Below are 22,541 nucleotides of genomic sequence, written 5' to 3'. Positions count from 1 at the left end.
TATGGTTCAGCTGTACTGCCACATCCACAAAGGTATTTATTTACTTAGGAACCAAATCACACTTTGGAATCAATAAGAACTTGGGCACCTAGGCATCCTTGTGAATATGATTCACTAGAATTCAGTTTTCCAGGAAAAGCACATGAAGTTTCACAAGTAACCATAAGTTCAAAGTTATCTTTCACACTTAAGCAGCTTGCTCAGGATTTAAAGTTTATCAAAATCTGAGGAGAAAAAGAAAAAGAGCAAACCCTTAAATCACCACCCTTAAAGTCACCTTCCCTGAAGGCGTTTAAAGGACAGGTGGATGAAGTGCTGAGGCGCATGGTTTAGTGATTGATAGGAATGGTTGGATTCGATGATCCAATGGGTCTTTTCCAACCTAGTGATTCTGTGAATTTATTTTAACAAAATATGTGGTAATTTTACAAAAGCTCTCTCATCATAAAAAAACTCTACTGCAATAGAAATATGGATCAAATGCTATATTCAACAGCACAAACTTTTCATTAATGCAATAACTACTACTTTACACAATATAATCAAGCTTACCTTGAACTCTTTCACCTTTTCCATGGTTATCAGGCGCCTCGATGTGTGGCTGGAAAGCATCTGCTCACAGTTGCTAATGAGTTTCAGGCACGGGTGGCGAGGAATGATCTCTTCTGTATATCTGGAAGAAATAAACATTCACAGAGTTGAACGCTCATGAACTGGAATACTTGCATCTGAAACAAAATTCATACAGATTCTTCACAAAATTGCTAATGCTAGAAAGTTTCTGTGCATTTTAACCTGATATAAGAAATCCCGGTATTGGTGCTCTGGAAGTTTTAATTCATAAACTCCAGTCATCTTGTGACATAAAATCTGTAGAATAAATTGAAACTCCACAGTAAGGAGACCTACACACATATTTTCTACATATAATTACATGATGTTAATGTATGCACAGAGGCCTGCCTGTATAATTTCAAGTAGAAAAATATCTCAGCCAATCACAAGTAACAACTTATCCAAGTAGGAGCCGTAATCTTAAAAATTTATTCCACAGTCACCATATACTAAGTCACAGGAACAAGAGACTTAACTCTGTCTCCCTAAAAGGAGACCATTACATTTCAATTACAAATCACATTAAAACAGTTTTTATTAAACAGTAAAGTTCCTGGACTTCCAGATTCAATTTTACAAATGTATTGCATTGTAATTTCTTCTTCTAAAGGGAAGAAAAAAAAATCCATTGTCTGGTAACATCAAATGGTATGAACACTGGCTTGTAAGTAAATCCTGTCTATAGAAGCAAGCAGCTACAGTTTTAAGTGCCTCCATCTCAGAATCATATTATTTTTCTATAGAAACAGCTTTCTCTAAATTGCTTTCGATCCTTCTGCTTCTCCAAATGCTGAAAGAGGAATGGAAGAATTTAAGAGCTTTGTATAGAACTAGAGGATCAAGAAGTATTGACCTAGCTAATAAGATAAACATGAGATCAGACATCCTTCCTCTGTACTGCGATGCAGACTGACCATTTAGTCTTAGTTTTTGTAATAAGTTTTCCCCTAATCATTACTTCAACATAATACAGAAAAAGATAGATGGTACTGTCCATGACTGACTTCTTATAAAATGTTTGCTCTCATGATTCCCCAATGCTTGGGGATCAACAGAAGTCAGACACTAAAAAGCAGAACTAAACAACTTCCACACCTAACACTTGAACTTAAAAGAATCCTCTAAAGAGGTGTATTTTCTGAATGCACTTTACAAAGTAAATGTATTATTCCAGGAGAAAGAGAAGTCAAATGAAACAGAACACAAAATAGAATCCATATAGTTGCTGATAGAAATCTTAACATTTCTTCAAGATAATAGTGAGCTGTTAAACAAGTAAGACAAAGACAAATACAAACACATACAGACTTGTAAAGAGGAAAAAACTGCCCCTTTGCATTGTTCCAAAACTTCCAGATGGCAAAACAATCACTTCTCACGTGTGAAATCAAATCATCACTTCTGCTAGGTGAATTTAGAACATGCTTTTGAAAAAGGAGCATCAAATTAATTCTCTGTTGTTTTTTCTATTACACAAGATGATGCATCTTGTACCATCAAACTGGCTCTCCCTCCTACAAAGGTAGGCAGTCTGCCACAACATCTTTAAAGTTCCTCTTCATAACCATAGAAAAGCCTGACTGCTAGGAATTAAAAGAATTCAGACTCAACAATGATTTCAATGTCAGATTGAAAGAGTAAACTTTGGAGTGAGATGCTATCTTGCAGAGGGAGAGATCATTATCATTTTGTTAAAAGGCCTTGTCTGTTAGCATTAATGCATATATTCCTACATTCTTTCAGGTAAATCTCACAACATTATCAAATAAGAAATATAGCAGCAGAGAGTTTAACAGATATCGATTTCAATCTAGTTTGGGGTTTAATTTAAGGTAGTACACAATGATCTCAAGTATGAACCTGATGGCAGGTGTTGCCAACGGATAACTGAGAGCACAATATATTAGCAGACAGTATCTTATCTTCCCTCCACATACTTGCTTTAATATTTGTTCCTGTCTTCATCATTACAGCTGAAAATGAAGTGACTATACTAACATTCTGTACTAATAGAGCAATCTCAGTATTTCAACCTTTATTGCATAAAGTCAATTCATAGTTGTATGTACATATTTACTTTTTAAGAGGCACTAGAGATTGAGAGCACTGACCTCCCCAAACCAGCAACAAAAGTAGAACCAGAATGGGCAGTTCATAGTTATCTAATACTGCTGCACTGAAGCAGCATGCCCTTACCAATATGCAATAAGCAGACAAAAGGCTCTGGTATTCTAACAAACAGAATAACCTCAGTAATTCCATACAGAGTTTACAGACATGGAAATCTAAGGATTCACTACACGGGGTCTGTCAGGGTTAAGCATGTATACAGACATCTTGAACAATCAGGCGTAACTGTTAATGGCATTCATTGTTCTGTTTTTGAATAGTCTTACAAGAAAAAAAAAGCCTAAGTTACCAATTTTCAAAATACGAAAGCTACTAAGTGCACTCTTCTGCTACAGAAACATGTAACAGAAATGGCTGCCTTTCATTTAAAAATCTTCAAAACAGCGTGTGGTAATTACATGTAGAACTGTCACAAGTCATTTCCACAGTAAAACCAGGGATGACAACCACTTTATATACATGTACAGTTTGATTGTACATAGAAACATATGACACCAGAGGAGCTATTTTCAGAAGACATCCACATCTAGAATATACTTGGAAACAGCTACTGCACATAAATTCCTCTCTTCACTGTGGAACGGTTTTGAAAAAAAACAACCAACCAATCAAAAAATAAAACCTTTGAAACCTTACCTAAGAGATGCTAAAGTAAGGCAAGCAAACAGATGTCTTTCCTTTTAAACCCAGTTATAATCTCAAGCTGCACTAATGAGCATCCAGCAGTCTCTGCTGCTTGTCTCTTGTTTCCCTAACACGACTGCTCCCCTATACTTCCTGCCTCTCACTGCCATCACTTGCTCACCTGGCTTTTAATTTCTCAGAAGAAAGCCAAATTAGTAGTGCCAAATCCCAAAGAGCCAAGAATGTTCTCTTACAGGACCCTGTCATGCACCTCTATCAACTCCTCTAGCTGAAACACATATTAATAAGGCCTTGCTACTATCTTAGAAATCTATCTGCCCCTCTACAGTCTAATTTTCTAAGCTTAAACCTCAACTCATTGGACATGCATTCGCAAGGACATGCGAAGGCTTTATATTTGTGGTAACAGACAGGAATTATCTTTGTTCAAAAACCTTATTTCAAAATCTGCTTTCCCTCATACAAAGTTCTAATATATGAAGTCTGATTATTACTCTTAAGTGCTAGTACTACGGAAGTTCCAGCTGCATCATGACTCGAAAGAAAGCACGGTGTGAATGTAGCATCCGTTCTGACACACTACATACCAGAAATCAAGAATACATACTCAGGCCTGTATATTGGCAGCCAGTAAACTAATCTTCCTCCCATCACCAGATATTCTGCCGCAAACTTCAAGAGGTCAAAAAAGATGTCACTGAGATGATAACTGGATGAAACGAAGATGTGGTTTTCTGCGCTAAACATAAAATTTACAAGTGTAAACATAAAAGCACACGTAAAACCTTCATTTTTAATTAAAAAAAAAGTAGAACAAAAAAAACCAAAGAATAAAATAGTCCTATATGAGATTTACAAAACCGTGTAGGACAATCCAGGAGTACAACATCTAATACGAGGAATATGACTTCCAAAGTTCCCCTGCTGGCTTTTGAGACTATCATCTCTCACACTTATGGAAGTCAAAAGGATGACAAGCATGTGTAAGAACAGTTACTTTGCACAGCATCTTTCTTAAAGGCAATTTAGAGTAAAAGGCAGAGGCAAGAAAAGTCAGTCAGTAAAGAAGACGCGTTATATCTAAAGAGAAAGAAGTAGTGGAAATTCAAGAGAGAAAGTCAAGGTATAATAGAGGTTTTCCACTTTAGACTGATTTTGCAGCTTGCAGGGACTGAAGAGAACTTTCTGAGAATAGGAAACACAAGGTAATGGTCACTCATAGAGACAACAAATAGGATTTGAAATTTGACCATGTGCTAACGATAAGCAGGGAGAACAAAAACAAGAGGATGTCAGGAAGCTGCATACCAGTTTTGCAAAAAGAACAAAAAGAGGTTTTCTTCTTTAATTTCTACTACTGTCATTTTTTTTAACTGCTGACAGCCAATCAAGAAATAATAAAGATTCTAAAAAACTATGACTGGGTATCCATTAAGACATTTATATTCTACAACAGACAAAACAGCTTACCTACCTTCTTTCAGCTGACTTAACTGTTTCATTTTGCAAAGCTGTTCTGCGAGTAGCTTCTCTGATACCATATGGTGCTATACAAAGCAAACGCACAACGCAGAGATAAGAATCTTTGTCAAATAACATATAATTATATTCTACATATACAACAGTGCACAAGATGTGGCTTATATAAAGTTAAAAAAAAGAACAACTTTTACAAAGTAGAAGTTAGTAAGGGTAATTTCCTCAAGATCGATTAAAAAGTTTCTTGCTCCAAAAGGTTACTTTAAAACTCTTCCAAGGAAATAACTTCAGCTGTAAGAGGCTTCCAGCAGCCTAGAGGTTTGCTGTGCTACAAAGGACAATGCTTTTCTGTTATGTTCATTGAAAGATACTCCTTACATTTCCAACATTTGACAAATAATCCTATTCTCTTTTGTCTGACAGACACAAACATCTCCCTTCCAGCACGTAGCTAACCTTTTTAGAAATGAGATTTTATCTAGTGGAATTTATTGCCTACGCATTGCACAAATGGTAATTCTCACACAGATAAGAGCCACGAGCAGCTTTTTCTCATATATTCTTGCACATTTCTAATAGCACAATATATTTATTTCATCAACACATTTGGGTTTTTGTGAGATTTGTTTCAGCATCACAGAACCACCAAAATCACCACTTTGTAAACGCATAAGTTGTGACACAATTTGCAAATTCAGTTATAAGTCACACTAATATTCTGCATTGTCTTACTGCCAAACAGGCAAAATAAAAATTAGCACGCAACCCAAAAAGAAAAGCCACACTCCCTATTCCTAATTAATATGAATGTGTCATCATAAAAGCCAGCACCAGAGATCAGTAGATCAATGCTGTATCAAGGTCTTATTTATTTCCTTAGCCTCTACTCCTTCTCAGGCATGACGAATGGTGTTAACTACATAGGTTGCTAAAGGAGCAGAAGATCCTTTCAAACTGCTAGTGTTTCTAGTGAAGTGTATCAGAAATGCATTAAAATTTCTCTTTGGAAGCATTCCAATGAGCTCTTAATAAAAGTCTCCAGTAGTCCACCAGAGCTTCCTGGCAGATTTCAGTGGTTGCAGATCAAGTCCTAACAGCAATACAGACCATTCTAATAAGAAGTCTCCACGCATCAATACAGTTACGCCTTTACTGAATGAGTTTTCTTCAAAGGATGATTTCCAACCACATCGATTTCTATTGGCAAACAATATTCTCTCCATGGAAGAAAGTATTACTGCCAGCTTTGTTACACATTTATAATTACACTTAAAATAAATACAGAGATTTCAAATGCAGATACAATTTCCACAGTGTTGCTCTCAAAAGTGATTTTTGGCAACACAAAAGCTGCAGATCTGAGCACTGATCAAGACATTAAGTCAATGTACACAGGCATGTATATAGGCAATAACCTTTCAGACACTGTTATTAGGCAACAAAAAGCATTAACTAACTTACGATCTGTAATGATTGCATCAAACAGCATCCCTTTTCGCCATATTGGTCTTGAAGAATCAGAGACTAGTGCATCAAGGTAGTACTTCTCTAAACCATACTGTCGGAGATTAGCTCTGATATTTTCATCTGGCCCTCTCCATTTCTGGTTCTTTCTGGTTGCCTTGCCTGAGAGGGTGAGGCATGGAACAGAAAAAAAAGCACACTTAATGAAACATTTTAAAGACAAATCATTCATATATTCTACCACTCATTTTAAAGGAAAATAATTAAATGTCACATACAGAACAACAATTTATCTCATGCCTTATACTACTCACTGGCACAAATATTTGCAATAAACTTCACAAGCAGCAAGAAAAAATAAAAACACATGTGAAAAGTTCTGCTGCAGCATCTGCACAGAGCATCACAGAACACATTTATAAAAATATTGGTTTGTAAGATGTTCTCACTATCAGTCATAATCCCTGTCCAGTAAGTCAGATAATTTGCACTGCAGTTTTTCAGAGGAATAAGAATGGGATTAGACTTCCTGGGTCAGGTTACAAGAAGCTTCCTGCAGCACAAGCTAAGAAAGCATACAGCTGTGGTAATTATTATCCAGAACTCTTCATTGGTTTTCATTATTCCTCTTATTATATTTCCTGCTTAAAAATTAAGAGAATAGTTTAGCTAGGATACACAAAAATTGGTCAATAAAAATCAGCATGACCAAATAAATCCTGTGAGGATTAATGTTGTTTTAAAACCCATTAAGTATCATCTACTATCATCAGTATGCTTAAATTCCATAGAGTAAGATTTCAGCAGTTTAGAAACATGTAACATACCTAATCCATGGATTGTGTTGTAGTCTATATCAGAACCACACACATATGCGCCAAAGTGTGCTGAAGAGATAAGCAGGCCACCTGTAAAGGGGAGAAAAGGGGAAAAACAAACTGCTGTACTGCTGTCATATATTCAGAGATATTATGTGCATTAGAATATCTTGCTCAGGAACACCAGCAGCACATCAGACCCAAAGCTAGACTCAAGCAAATAGGGAAAAAAAAATAAAAAAGGAAAGAAAAAACAAAAAAATAATTAAAACTACCAACCAGTTAGAATCACTATGCAACTATAATTAGAGATAATAATACTAAGTCCCTTGTATGCTATACTTGATCTTCTTCATCTTGCTATACCTTATCTTGCTATAATCTATGCCACTCCTTATCTCTAGACACTGTTCTTGGGAGCGTTTATGGTTTTCCATATTTCAAGGCAGTAAGATCCTTTAATTATTACATGAACCAGAACTTTTGATTTTACTCTGCAAGCAGAATTTCAAACTGTTGGCAAATAATGTGAAGAAGCATCATCAAACAATTCTACCATTTCTGTTCTGAAAGTCAGCCTTGTTAACTGTGTCCAAAATCAAACTTGTATGATGTGGTCATTCCTCAAGTAAGAAGCAATGGTCAAGCACCTTGTAAATGTCTCCAATGTAAATAGCAATATCAAAATAAGCTTCTGTAATTGTTTTGGAGCTTGAAAGTTACACAGAGATGCATTTTTGGTTTGGTTTTTTTTTCTATGAGTATGCTACCTGATTTGTCAGTCCATTTATTAGCATACTCATCCTGCAATAAAACACATTTTTTTTTTATCATTACTATTGTGATCTGCTTTCCTAAATAAATAAAAATAAAAAAATCAAAAAAAGCATGTGTAATTCCCTCTTGAAACTGGGCAATGGTTGAATAGCCCACAGAAAAGAGCAAATGACATCTCTTTAACTGCTTCTGAATGAAAAAAGGGATAGAGAGCAGATTATCCCACAAGCGTGTTGATGAGTTATTCGTAAGGACGTATATTGCTAACAGAATGGTTTAAAAGGGAAGAGTGACTGAGGAGTCTGTGAACCCCACACTGCTGATGTCAACTGCTTACAAACAGATCTGCCAAATTAAAGTGGATGATTACTGCAGGATGAAGAGCTGATCGGCGCAGGGAACAATGCGCAAGCTGGCTGTGTGGGTGACACTGATTCTCCCATTCACCAGCAACACTGAGAGGAGCATCTTGAGTGGCTGCATTGACTCTTGCAACCCACTCAGCACGAAGAAATCCACAGCATGTACTGCATGCACCGGCTAAATATCCCATCTCAGGACATCAGAAAACTCCTACACCCTATGAACTCTACTAAAACTAATGGCGAGGGAGAAAAAAAAAAAATCCTCTTTTTTTTGTGAAATGGATCAGGGAAAAGCAAGGTTACTCACCCCAGAGGAGTCACCCATTTCCCTTCTTGGCTGCAATCCCTCAGAACAGATGGGCAGTACCTCCAGAGGGTCAAGACAAATTTAGCTAGCCCTGACCCCAAGCATAGCATACCACCCAGTCCTATAAAAAAAGTAAGAAGAAAGTACTTTGCCCATCTAAGAATGTTTTTAATTACGGGGAGGGGGGGGGAAGTTAGGAAAACATGAACTTACAGCTTTCTTACAGCTTTTAATAAATCTCAGCTGGTGCTAATTTAATTGTGTTCACACAGAAGGTGTATGAATACTTTAATACGGCCAGCCCTTTGACCTACTGTATCAGACATACGTAAAAGGTTAATCAGAGGATCATTGTATCCCCTCATGACTATAAGCAGAATGATGACGGCACAGAACTTCATGCCTTTCAGTCCAATACTATTTCTCCCCTTCTGCATCACAGATGAGAGTCCAGTCATACCACCATCCTCCAGAGGTCAAAGAAAAACTTCATGTCATTATGCAGTATCACAGGTTGACCAAGGGAAAACTAGGGACAAACATCTTCACAAGGTACAAACAATTATTTCATTGTGAAAATCGGAGTAGGTTGTCTAGGCAGAAGTAAAAATTATTCAGGTGAAAAACTTGACTTATTCTTCCAGAAACCTCCAAGATTCCTTCTGCCCAACACTAAGGAAAGAATAACTAAAGAGTTTATGGAAGTTACATTTTACAGCTCAAAAATAATCCTGGCCATTCCAATTCCGTTTTACAACAGGGAATCAAGACTCCAAAACCAGCCTGGTCAAAAGCACTTTTTATTTTAAGGATAAATTCCAACTGTCTACTCCTACACTAATGTTGAAGACATGTAGTTCATCCAGCAAAAACTGTTTTTTTCCAACAAGCAAGCACCATTTTGCCAGGTCGTTCTAGTTTGGCACTATTTGCCCTTTCAGCATAAAAAACAAGAAGAAACCAAGGCAGGTATTAAAGTTGCACCAATGAAGAAATCTGAACTGCAGCTTTTTCAAAACACCCCTCAAATCTAGAACGTATGTTCTTTCAAAATCCATCAGCTCAAACTCACTGCATCACTCTCAACCACCTCTCAGAACTGCAGTGGCAGGGCACTGTTGCGCTGACGATCTTGAAAATCCTCTAAAAGAACTTAAGAGACTATGGAAATTCCTGGGGTTTACTCACCAAAAGCAAGCACAAAAGCCACCACTTAGTTGTTTACTCATAAATGCACTTCACTGGCAAATGGTGTGTCACCCAGCACCTCCAGTGTCCCTGTGTACCTTTAGTCTGATATCTATGCATAACAGATGTCCAGTGCAATAAAACCACAAAAACCACAATTAAAATCATTAGGCAATTTGGAAAGAAGTTTGTATATGTTACCTTTTGAACTGAAACAGGACTTAACATTTTATCTTGAATTTCTATAGCCTCCACACTTCTATGCGATTTTTCATCCTCTAACTTTACACTTGCTTTATTTTTTTGTTCAGTTTTCACTCCCAAGAGAATTAATGCTCTCAGAGAATCTTTTTTGTGATTTAGGTTTAGCAGATTTTTGTAAAAAAAAAAAGACACAAAACCATAGACACTGAAATTAAGCAAACTGCTTAGAAATGAAGCAGAGGAATTTCTTCAACATTTCAAACATTACTACCCATCTGCACAAGGAACACAAGCACAAGGAGGAAGAGGGAATTTCATGGCATGCACATAAAAATCAGGTCACATATGAACAAAAATTTAAGGCACAGTGATACAGTGCACTGAAGCCTTGTGTTCCTGAAAATATTATAACACTGATCTGGTTTCTATGGCACGGAAAAGCCACATACCAATGAGAATTTGTCCTACTAGTGACCCTGTGTTGTTTTATTCTTTGTCTCTAACTTCTCTGCAGTGAATTCTCTTCATCCTCTCATTAATGTAAGCATTTTTAATTTTATGCACCTCACATGTCGTCTTCTTAATCAAAGTTTAGCAAAATCCAGGTTAGAAACACAGCCTTTGTTACGCGTTTGAAGAAACTACTATTGGTAGCTTAACACAATATACTCTTGTATGATTAAACGGCACAACTTGACACAACAGGGCTTCTCTTTCATCTACAAAACAGCTGAGTTTCGCTTAGGTAAAAAGTACTTCTAAGCCATACACAGTATTATATGGAATAAAAGCTCCCCCTCCTGGCCTAACTAAGAAAAATTCAGCTGAGGGCGAACATGGTGTGAAGAACACTATCCCGGACACAAGACGTGATGGTACAAAAAATAATCGCTATTGAATGCCATGACCTAACTATCGATGCTGTTACCAGACCAGAAATGCCCTCAGTACTCCTCTGAACAGCCACCTCCAAAAATAATGCTGCTTGTAACATTCTGGAAGTGGGTGCTGGGAGCTCTCTAACCAAATCCCAGCTTAACCAGTCCACGACACGCATGACCTCTTCGTTTCAGCCATGTTATATAAAATAAAACAGTGAAGATGATCTTGTTAGAAGTGCAAAATTAACTGTTTGCACCTTCTGAAGTTGGTCTCCTTCTCCCAAAATCCCTTTTAAGTTAACAGAGGGTTCCTTTTATAATCACCATTTTGCTTTTGGTATCATCTTGATTATCAGTCTAATACAGGAAGCCACTGTGTCTGGTAGGAGTGTGTGCATTGCAGGGGGCTTGGACTAGATGACCTTCATGGTCCCTTCTAATCCAAACCGTTCTATGATTCTACAGTGTGAGCAGCAAAACAATCTCCCAGTTTTTCCCCACCGGTGGAAAAAAAGTAACATACCTGTTCCAACAAACGGATCATACACAATATCATTGGGTTTTACTCTCCCATGGTTTGCCATGATGAAAGACAGGCAGGCATCCATGCTTGTATTTCCAATGAAGTGTCTCTTTTTTACACTGTAGGACTCAATAAGTTCTCTTTGGCCATCTGCAATCTGTTGAAACATTATAAACCACTGTCAGGCCTTAGATCCAAGATACAAGCAGACAGACTAATGGACTTGCTTAAGTTACACCATCCAACAAACAGGTAAATCTTCATTTCATAACACATCATCTTATTTTCTGCTGCCTGAAAATATGACAGGCTTCTTTCCAAGCAACAGATATCTTAGTTCAACACCTAAATTAACTCCTCAAGATGCAGGTCAAAAATATACAAACAATTTAGAGGGAAAATTCTTCTGAAGAAATAGGAATATGAGCAACTTCCCTATTATTCTAGGTATCAGAAAAACAATTCCTGGCAATTCAGAGTTAAAAGAATTTCAAAATGATGAGGAGTAGAAATGCATGCTACATACACACACACGTGCTTAAAGTCATACAGAATTTCCATCTTCACTGGCTTTTCTGTCACACTCGAAATCTAAATTGAGGCTAGCATTGACAAATCAGAATTTACTGGAAAAACAAAGACCAAATGCTAACATTTTTACACCAGGCTCATAAAATATATTGAAAAGGGCCAAAGCAGTCTGGAAGGAAACATATTCAAAAGCTCTTCCACCAATATTCCCCACTTCCAGTCAACGTCAGTCTTCCTTGATAAACAAAATACACTTGCCTGTTTTGTCAGGTTGGTTTACTCATTTTTAAACACTCCAGGAATCCACCACAGATGGGAAAACAGCAGCAATGTTTTGCAGTATTGCCACAACCCAGGGTGCTTTCACATTAACCACAGGCATGGAGAATATTCACATGTGCCACTTGGACCTCCAGCTTCTCAGTACACACTCCTTGACCATAGCTGTACAACCTCAGCACTGGTTCTCCTTCCTTCCAACTGCCCTTGACTAAGGACACTGCAAGCACATATTGCCATCACTGGCTGGTGACATTCTGAAATACATCTGGGGATCCACTTTTTCCTCACAAGACATAAAAGACCAGACCAGATTTCCTCTGGATAGCCTAAAAATGCAGCAGGTCTGGAGAGCGCACATCCAACAGGCAAGAACGTTCTTAGTAAGGACCTCTAATGTCATCTAGACAGTTTTTAAGCATGGTTCCTACTGTACAGCACTGCACTGTCAGTGGCCCCTCAGGCAGGCACCGACCTGAAGGCTAAACCTGCTGATGTGCAAAGCCTCCAGGATCAGTCTGTACCTTTCTGTAGAGCAGCCTGTCGGGACCACTTGAAGCACCGAATGCCCCACCAGGTCTGATACAACTCAGTGGGGCTGCAAACCATCTATAGTTCCTGTAAACCTTTCTTCCTATGTGAAACAAGCTGCTGGTGCTCTTAGCTCCACCTGAGCCCACAATAACCTAATACACCACTGTAGCTGTGCGGAGACTCATTGCTGTGTTGAGTGCTCTCAGTGTAGGGCAAGACCAGGTATGTTCCCAGATACAAACTTCAATTTTTCCCACCTCTAAATCGCTCAATTAACGTGGTTTTTTCCTAGTCACAATACAGACTTTCAAGGCTTGCATCATTGTGTCATGAAGTGACAGATTCAGTTACAGTAATACTGCCTGCTTCCACTGAAAACTCAACATAATCTTTTTTATGCTTCAATTGAAGAACACAAGTAATTGAAAATACAAGTTCATAAGAACTGAAGCAAGCATACTCACGCACCCATCTACCAAAATAAAGATGAAAAGGCTCTTCTGGAACATTATTAGGGTCCATACCATAATCTTCCAAAATCCAGAAGACGTGTTCTGGATTCTTTAAATTTACTTTTCCTTTGAATGGCAGAAATTCAAGGGCCTATACAATAAAGACAAACAGAGACAAAAAGAAAACAATGTGCAATTTTTTAAATACACATCTCAAAAAAAAATCAAAACGCAATTCCATTTGTGAGAAATGACAGATTAGTACTAAAACTACATTCTCAGTTTTTTCTGGATTTCTGAAATGCCTTTCCATGCTCAAAATAAATTATTAAGGATTAGAAATCAGAGACCATAACATTCTTTATTAACTGAAGAGAACCCAACTTCAGAGGAAATGAACTGTGCATATTAATTATGCAATTCTGAAGTTATAAAAACAACACTGATAATGAACAACAGGACTTAAGATTTCAGTGACGTGCAGCTACACCAATTTACATATTCGGCATTATTAAACTGAATAGACAGGAAAGGGTAACTACTATTAATACAGATAATTTTAGTCTCTGTAAATAAAGTAAATAGAAAAAATAGCTTCTAAAATAGAACTTAGTAAAGCAAAAATTAACAGTAATTTAGGAAGATTTCCTAATTAAAACACTGATGCAGTTACGAGGAAAGCACAAGTGCAGACAAGAGCACAAGGACAGAACAGGAAATCAGCACATAATCCGCAGCTTGCAACTGAAGTCACTGAAATGGCTTATTCCACATTCTGTAAAAAATATACACGTACTATGGAGATCAAACAACAGATTTTCTAAAAACCTATCACCTAACCATTTGAATCTCACAATTTTGGGCAACAAGCTTCAGTCTCCCCAGCACACGGGGCTGAAATCATCAGTGATATTTGTTTGTCTTTGCCTTACATGGCCTGTTCACAAAAGAAAAAAAAACAACAAAGTAATGAATTTTGAGGAGAATGTCATTAGTACAGACACAAAGATCTCATTTAGAGATGTGCTGGTAAGGCATAAGCTATAAACTGCTCTAAGATCTTCAAGAAACCCAAACCTAAATACACTCCAGACAACACTGATAACATGGAGAAAGAACAACATGAATAGATTAAATCATACGTCAAAGTTTTCTTAAACATTTACTTACATCTATCTTTTGTATCTTCTGCGCCTGGGTCAGTGTTTTATTAAATGTGTGTATTCGTATTTTGTAAGTAGAATCTGACTGTAGATATGGAAACTGAAAAAAAAGGCAAAGATGTTTTCATTAGTACAACTGCAGCGCTACTCAGTGTGGTTAAGGAACCATATTATACAGATTGTTCACATGCATACCATCTTATCCACTGGATAGTTCTTCAGAGATGCATAGAGCTCCCCTTCAGACCTTCCATGACCCCACAGTTCAAATACAGACCTGAAATTACGAAGTTTTTTAGATTGCAGTCACAGAGGGGAAAAAAAAATGCCTTGTAGCTACCTCCTTCTTTTAACCCCATGGCCAATATTGAAAGGTGTTGCTTCATGGAGTACTGAACTGCATTATTTAACTCTTCACACAAGCTTAAAGGTTTGGGTTTTTTTAACATAGACACACTTACTTTAAACCTAAACCGCTATTTTGATGAAGTTTTTGGTTTGGTAACATATACTAAAAGGTAAATTCCAGTCTTTGTACCCTTGGATATCGCAAGACCTTTTCCTGGCACACAGTGACACTAAAAAATGAGATAAAATTCATTTGTACCTATCAATTTGATGGGGTAAGTACAGATTGGGCTAACAAAGGTGAAGACTGCCAAATTATGCACGCTGCCCTGGAGTAAAATGAACTGTGAAAACTGCAACATCCTACATATAATGGTAACATCAGAGGTTCTGCCCCATTTTAAGAAGTTGTTATAATGTCTGATATTTTCAGATGTTTAAACACCATGCTTTCTTAGAAACATAGAATGCTTTGGGTTGGAATAGACCTTAAAGATCATCCAGTTCCAACCCCCTTGCTATAGGCAAGGACACCTTCTGCTAGATCTGGTTACCCAAAGCCTCATCCAACCTGGCCTTGAACACCTCCAGGGATGAAGCATCCGTGACTTCTCTGCGCAACCTGTTCTGTTCACCACCATAACAAGAAAAAAATTCTTCCTAATATCAAGTCTAAATCCAACTTCTTTCAGCTTAAAACCATTACCCCTCGTCCTATCACTGCAATCCCTGATAAAGAACTCGTTGCCAGTTTTCCTGTAAGCTCCCTTTAAGTACTGTAAGGCTGTCCTTATATAGGAGGTGCTCCAGCGCACTGATCATCTTCATGGCTCTCCTCTGGACTCACTCTAACCAAATCGTGTACTTCCTGAACTGAGGACTCCAGAACTGAATGCAATACTCCAGGTGAGGTCTCACGACAGCAGAGTAGAAGGCAATACTGTTCCCATATTGCTGGCTTTAAGAAATGCATTGCCTTGGAAGATGAGATGATTGATGCTACTGTAGTGGAAGCACAACACTGCACCACAGACTTTTCCCCCAGCATTCAAGTATTTCAACCAAGCGCCTTTTCCGTATCAAAGGAAAAAAATCTTTTAGTACAGAAATCCTAGTGTCACTGCATACATTGTTAGACACACCATAAACATAGCCTTAAGATTAACAGAGCCATGTGGTACCTTTTCAAAGATGACTCCTGAAATAAAATCTTCAAAACGTTCAAAGGTTTAGCTCACTCAAAGAAAAATAAGAAAGAATCACATTTTACTAAGTGACAATAGCAGATGCCATGGCCCAGTGGTAAGCCATTTTGTTAAATTACTCCTCTCTTTAATCAGTTACTTAAGACTACATTTCTAGCCTGCATTAACCCCCCCAAAAAGTACATTTTTCAGTGCCTAATTTTTTCCTAAAGCATCTGATTCATCTACTGTGAGAATTTAAACTCTATATCTAGATGGAGCAATGGAAATGCTGACAGTATAGACTGTACTAGAGAATCCAATATTAACCTCTGCATTTTATTCAGCTGTTGGAGAAGCTCTTACAACACCTTTAGGTCGATTTCTTACTTCTTACACTTACATATGTGTCGGAATAAAAGCAGAAAGTGCTGGGGAGATTTTATTTAGATAAATGAATGCTTCGGACCTTTTAATATTCATTAGCAGCACAAGGGACATGCTTCAGCAATTTTGCTCTAAAACTAATATATCTCCACAGAACCAGAAGCAGACCAGGAAAAATAATCATGGGTCAGTAATGCTTTCTACACAAAATGAGCATGCATTAGTTAAAAGAGCACGGCATATTGAACGTCAGCAAGCTGTTTTGTCATGTCTTACTTCCTTAGTTACCTACGGCTGCTTTTTGAAGTGCAGTACAGTTTATTCCCCTTGCAAATACACTGTCATAAGGACAATTTTGTATATGTGAGGTTTCTTTAGGCAAGAGTAGACAGCCCAAACCACTGTAGATAAAACCGAATACCCGACAAAACAAGCTTTCAAGAGGGACCATGCAAGGCTCTGTAGAGATGCCCAAACCCACCCTGAAAAGGACAGCACAAACACTCCAGATTCAGTATATCAGAGAGCCAAACCACAGCTATGCTGCTTCTCACCCTGAACCGTATCTCTGAAGGTATCTATCAAGCTTCACCAGAAAGCATATAATTCAGATACCTCTAAAAGAGAACAAAAGCAGCTGGAAAAATCACTCTCTGGCATATTCTTTTGCTCTTGAATTTTCTACAAGGACCTCTACCCCAGTGGTCTGGGCTGAGGGCTCAGATATCAGCACTAGGAGGAAGATATGAGGAACCACTACCTTTCTCTTCCAATCTTGATTTTCAGTTTTTACATATTACCGTTTCTAACTTTAACTCCATATCGGTTTTAAAACAAGCCAGTAATTAAATATTATTCAAGCCAACTAAAATGTCAAGAAGTACTGGCTCTGCAGCGAAAAACACCATTTGAAGATGCTGTATTGATTCTACACTAAGGAGGACAGGTGTGCTATGTAGTCAGTCTTACAAGCTCCAGTGACACCGCCTAAATTCAAGATCTAATCAGAGACTGTTTAAGATTCCATACAAAATTATTATTTGCCACAATATAGTAGAACAGTTTTCCACAGCCTACGTTATCATTTATAATATATTTCACCTCTTACTTTGCACATACTGTCCGTTTCATTAGTCCCCTTGCCATATCTTCTGAAGAAATATTAAGAATCCAAAATGGAGACTGAAAGAAAGAGAAGACAAGTGATGCAAATGCCTAGGTGGAAGATGTCATACAAATCACACAATTAAACAATTCTGTTCTATAAAATCAGAATATGCGTGCTGAAGACAAAAAAATAAAAAACAAAATATTTTTTAATTGTACAGAGAATGCAAGTATTTCATTTTCCCACCATATTGTTAACTTGTTAGAATATTATTTATTTGTGCATGCTCCTCCAGGTTATTCACCCTCTAAAAATCCTAACACTTCACTACACACAAGTAACTAAAACTGATTGACATTCTCTGACTTAAGCACTGAGATCAGAATCATACAGCTTCCTAGTTTCCCTCTTTCAGATACGCTGTCCCATTGATTTAGAGGCAAACACCAAATTCAGACTGTTGCTGCATGTTGTCATGGTTCAGCTGTTTTGAAAGGGAAAGGAGAGCCTCCCAGCAGATGGCACTGTTTCTTTTCATATTACTAAATGAAGACATTCTGAGGCGGATTTTGTGCATCTTGTACACAACTGAGAATTAGGAAGATAACTTATTTTCCTAAGAAACTTAAAAATTTATTCAGCTAACTGTATTTTAATAAATGTGGTTATTATAAAGAATATACTTGTATACCATACATGCACTCAAGTAAAATATTTGGTCCATACGTACATTTACACGAATTTCCTGCTCACCACTGAATTGTCCACCATAAAGGGAGAGCAAAGATGCTATTTCCTAAAATGAAAATATAAACAGCAAGCCTTAGGAGTATTAACTGATATTTTAAAGAAAGGAGAAAAAAAAGGGGAAGGAAAAAAAAAGCAAAAAAGAAGGCAAAAAAAAAAAGCAGCATACTACAAATTCTAATTCAAACCACGACCTCCATGGGTACTATGAACAAAATGTTAGACAGCAACAGAAGAATGTTGTTTATTACCAACTTACTGTTGGGAAAAGACAGTGAAACTCTCTTAGTGCAGTTGTGGGGACAGGGCAGAGGGTCACAAATAAATTCAGCTTGTGTGGACTGCTCATGAATCACACAAAAAAAAAAAATCAGACTTTCATGTTATAAAAGCAGCTGACTACCTTTTCGAGTTCAGTTGCAAAGGAACAGGCTATGATTAGATTATGAAAAGTTCTACAACAAAATAAGGTCGTCAGGTAGATTTCAGTAATCAAATGCCACCATTGAACATTGTCTTTCATTGAAATCTTTACTATTCAGTCCTACACTCTCACAACAATATTCCCCTGACATTATTCTATCTATTCTTAAAATATTTTCCTGACCAATTCATGTAAAAGCAATGCCTCACTAGTAATACCCTGAACCAGAGCCAGGACCAGCACTCAGCATCAATCTCTTTTCTGCTATCTCTCTCCTTTAAAGGCATCTCAACAGACCTCTTCAGTAGGTGCCTTTTCCAGAGTAAATTATATCAAAGACCGTAAACTGAACACACAAAACAGCAAATTTCAAGATACAAGCTAGTAATTAAAAAAAACACTCACTACAAAGGCTTTTGAAATGAAGTGAGAGGCAAACATCTGGGTTTTGTTTTTTCCATGCAGCCCCTTTGCAAGAAATCGTAGAACTACAGAATCATTGAAAAATACCTTTAAGGTCAAGTCCAATCATAAGCCTAGCACTGCCAACTCCACCACTAAACCATGTCCCTAAGCACCTCATCTACATGTCTCTTAAATACTTCCACGGATGATGAATCAACCACTTCCCTGAGCAGCCTGTTGCTTGACAACACTTTCCATTCCAAACCAACCCTGGAGCAACTCGAGGCCATTGCCTTCTAGTCTTACCCCTTGTCATTTGAGATAAGAGACCAACAGTCACCTCACTACAACCTCCTTTCAAGTGGTTGCAGAGAGTGTGTAGTAACTCTGTAAGTAACCACAGGAAAAAAATATTATCACAAGTTAAATTTGCTAACAAGAGGGTTTTCTTATAAACAGGGAAACTGAGCATATGCTAAACTAGACATTCACAAAGTACTTCTAAAATCACCAGGGAGCATCAGAGAAGCTGCAATTTCTGTTTTAATGATTTCTATGAGTACGACTTTATAAAGTAAAACCAATTTAATGACAGCAAACAAACTCTGCACCCCAAAATTTTGCAATCAACTGGCATAAATGCATCAATGAGAAGCAGACTGCTGTACTCGAGGCAGGGCTCATCGGCTCCCACACCTGACACGCTGCAATCCTACTGCAAAAGTAGGTCTCCTCTCTCTGATCCCGCATCTGTCAGCACGGCACAAACCCTTTTGACTGCATGGGAATAAACCCACAATCAAGATGCAAAAAGGAGCAGCCCTCAGTGCCACCAGTGGGACAAAGAGGAGGCTCATAACTAGGATGCCAGCCAAGGGCTTGGAGAGGGGCACCCAGGGCAGAGAGGAACTTGCGTGTCACCAGGGCAGCACCAACCACTTAGGTACCCACACCACACACTGTCAGGGGCAGCGACACCGCTCAAACAAACTAAGAAATCACCAAAACAAGACACGGAATGTCGGAAGAGACCATGAAGGTCATCTAGTCCAGTCCCCTGCTGCGAGCAGGGACATCTTCAACTCCATCAGGTCGCTCTGAAGGAAAGAATAAATAAGAATCAAACCTTCACCAGCTTGCAGTTAGAAGGAATGTGATTGTAACAGGAGCTTAGCTTGTTTACTAGCTGAAACAAGGAACAAATCAAGTGATTGGAAGGACATTCCTACAGCAGGAACCAAGGACAGACCTAAGCTCACCACGAGGACACAGCGAGGAAGAAGACAGGGCATCAGAGGATTGTGAAGACACAAAGAAACCGTGATGTACACTCGAGAGTGGGTGATATGAGTTCTATGCATGTTTGACCAATATTTACTGGAATACGTAAACAATGTTTCTTGGAATCTATATTGCGAGACTTAATTGATAAGTTTTGCTGCAGCAGGTTTGCATGTTTAATTATCTCATCATATAGATGTCTTAGGCTAAGAAATAGCCTGTTTTAGGGCTGTGAGAATGTATCAACATGCTCAGTGGCCTTGTAAGGTGCAGCTGTTGTAGGAGATAACCTGAAGGGAGTCTCCAGGCATGGTTGGATTATCCAAAAAAATAATGAGCACTCTTTGAAGATTTATATGGTTCTTTGTCTAAAACTAGTATATATACCCACTGTTTTTGTAAGATGTTATGCCCTTCTTATAAGGGCATCCAACTCAGCACTGAACTGTAAAACAAAAATATTATCTTTGCTTCAAAGCCTTTGTCCTTTTCAACATTTTATCAGTAAATGAGTGTTTCTCACAATATGAAATATAGATACACACAAAATATGCGCGTTTAACCAGCATAAAAGCCCTATAACGAGCCTCAATGGACACACATATTAGGCGAAACGATTCCCTGTGTGTCGTATTATGTACTAAAGCAACATCTGCTTAAGAATCCAACCGGGACTGGTAACTGAGTTTGGTCTTTAACGGCATCAGCTCAGAGCCCCGTCCCGCCCGCCCGGGGATGTTTCCAAGGATGGAACATTCACCACCATCCCAGCCTCGCACCACCCTCAGCGAATAGGATTTCTTCCTCGCATCTCGTCTAAACCTTCCCTCTTTCAGTTCAAACCCGCCACCCCCACGTCCCACCGCCAATAACCGAGATCTTCCCGCCCCCACCTCCCACCCGGAGCCCCCCGTCCTCCCAGCCCCGAGGCCCTTCGGGAGCGCGGAGGGACACGCCGGAGTGGGGGGGGGGAAGGGGCGGGAGGGGCCGCGCGGCCCCGCGCGCCGCTCACCGGCAGCCGGAACTCGAGGTGCTCCTGCGCCAGCAGCAGCAGGAACCGCCGCGCCGGGGCCGCCATGGCGGGGCGGGGGCGGAGCGCTGCGGGCGGCGGCCGCGAATCAGCGCGCGGGGCGGGGGGGCGGGGGCAGCGGGGGGCGTAGAGGCGCAGGAACACCGGGTGGGAGGAGACCTCGGGCATCTTCGAGTCCAACAGGTCCCTCCCACCTCTCCCTCCCCAAGCGATAACTTTCCCTCACAGGCAGTAGTGGAGCAGAGCATTAAATAACATTAACAATTAACAGACGCCAAAGGAGTCATATTCGTTTTTCCATGGGAAGGAGGTCAGCGCCATGTACAGTGGGAGCAGATAGAGACAAGAAACAGATTCCCAGGAAAGGGGAAAGGGGCAGAGATGTGACTATACAAAGGGGAAGAAATTTTTTGTATTGCAGCTTGTATTTTGTTTTATGTTAACATCTCGACTTTATAACTATAATCCTGTACTCCCTGATCTCTCCGTTATGTTGAGCTGAAAGGTTTGGCTTATCCAGATTTTTGTAAGCCTTTTATTAGGAGCAGGCCAGCTCAGCACTGAACTCCTGTTGTGTATTTTCTGTGCTGATTTTTGGACAGCTTTTTTTCTAGATGGCTAAGATTTTGCTCGTGACCTTTAAGCACTGCACAGGACACATTGTTTATGCTTCTGCATAACCTCATCCTGCAGCTTCTCCAGTTATCTCTTCCTGTGGCAATTAAAACTGAGTTTTGCTATGAAGCTTTAGTCCTGACAATTGACGAGGAAACAATCTAAATGCGACCTGGCATCTAAACGGTAACTTTCCCAGAAGAGAAAGAAAAGACGTAGAAACGGGTCAGCCTTGTTCACCTCTGCAGCTGAGTGCTGAGACCTGGCAGTAAAAGCATTGCTGAACTGCTGGCAAACCCTGCAAGCCAAGAGGTGGCTTGCAAAATCTTGGGATTGCTGAAAGAGATTTAGTGGAAGAAGTCTGCTTTTATATTTCCAATCTGTCTCGCTTCAAATTTCTTAGCTGTATAGCTTCCATTTTAGAAACTCCTTATAGGCATTATCGCTTAAGCCTAATCTCTTTGAGACTGGCTTTCTCTTTATCTGCAGAGCATTGCTGTCTGTTTTCAGAAGATGAATACCTCAGTTTTACAGTGATACTGTTTTCTACAGAAGAATTTAATTAATGCTCTCTTTTTTTTTTCCTGCTTTTGATTTGAGGATCTGTGCAAAATCACTGGCAGTCTCTATATGCTGTTCAGCATAGCACCTGTATAT

At 38.9% G+C, this 22,541-nt stretch overlaps 1 protein-coding gene across 7 annotated transcripts in view; it reads right to left on the bottom strand.

The window, feature by feature from the left end:
* TRMT11 (tRNA methyltransferase 11 homolog) overlaps positions 1 to 21,319 on the bottom strand; it is a 46,602-nt gene extending 25,283 nt beyond the window's left edge. For 2 of the 7 annotated variants that reach the window (XR_011336976.1, XR_011336975.1), the window contains exons 1-12: positions 21,252 to 21,319; positions 18,113 to 18,178; positions 17,383 to 17,456; positions 14,551 to 14,632; positions 14,363 to 14,455; positions 13,209 to 13,343; positions 11,397 to 11,553; positions 7,161 to 7,241; positions 6,331 to 6,495; positions 4,865 to 4,937; positions 3,978 to 4,129; positions 553 to 673 (exon numbers count right to left, since the gene is read on the bottom strand). Coding sequence is in view for 5 of the 7 variants with exons in the window: in XM_069851830.1 (XP_069707931.1) it covers positions 553 to 673; positions 3,998 to 4,129; positions 4,865 to 4,937; positions 6,331 to 6,495; positions 7,161 to 7,241; positions 11,397 to 11,553; positions 13,209 to 13,343; positions 14,363 to 14,455; positions 14,551 to 14,632; positions 17,383 to 17,456; positions 18,113 to 18,178; positions 21,252 to 21,317 (1,245 nt within the window). In the remaining 2 variants the exon portion in view is untranslated. Of the gene's footprint in view, positions 1 to 552; positions 674 to 3,977; positions 4,130 to 4,864; positions 4,938 to 6,330; positions 6,496 to 7,160; positions 7,242 to 11,396; positions 11,554 to 13,208; positions 13,344 to 14,362; positions 14,456 to 14,550; positions 14,633 to 15,884; positions 15,941 to 17,375; positions 17,457 to 18,112; positions 18,179 to 21,251 lie in introns of those variants that run through there. The other 5 variants (XM_069851830.1, XM_069851829.1, XM_069851832.1 and 2 more) reach the window with 4 other exon arrangements.
* Between the last annotated feature and the right edge of the window lie 1,222 nt (positions 21,320 to 22,541).

The sequence above is a fragment of the Phaenicophaeus curvirostris genome, chromosome 2 (genome assembly GCF_032191515.1).
Source record: "Phaenicophaeus curvirostris isolate KB17595 chromosome 2, BPBGC_Pcur_1.0, whole genome shotgun sequence".
NCBI classification, from domain to species: domain Eukaryota; kingdom Metazoa; phylum Chordata; class Aves; order Cuculiformes; family Cuculidae; genus Phaenicophaeus; species Phaenicophaeus curvirostris.
The sequence above is the reverse complement of the archived record's forward strand: the minus strand, read 5'-3'. Positions and strand labels throughout refer to the sequence as shown.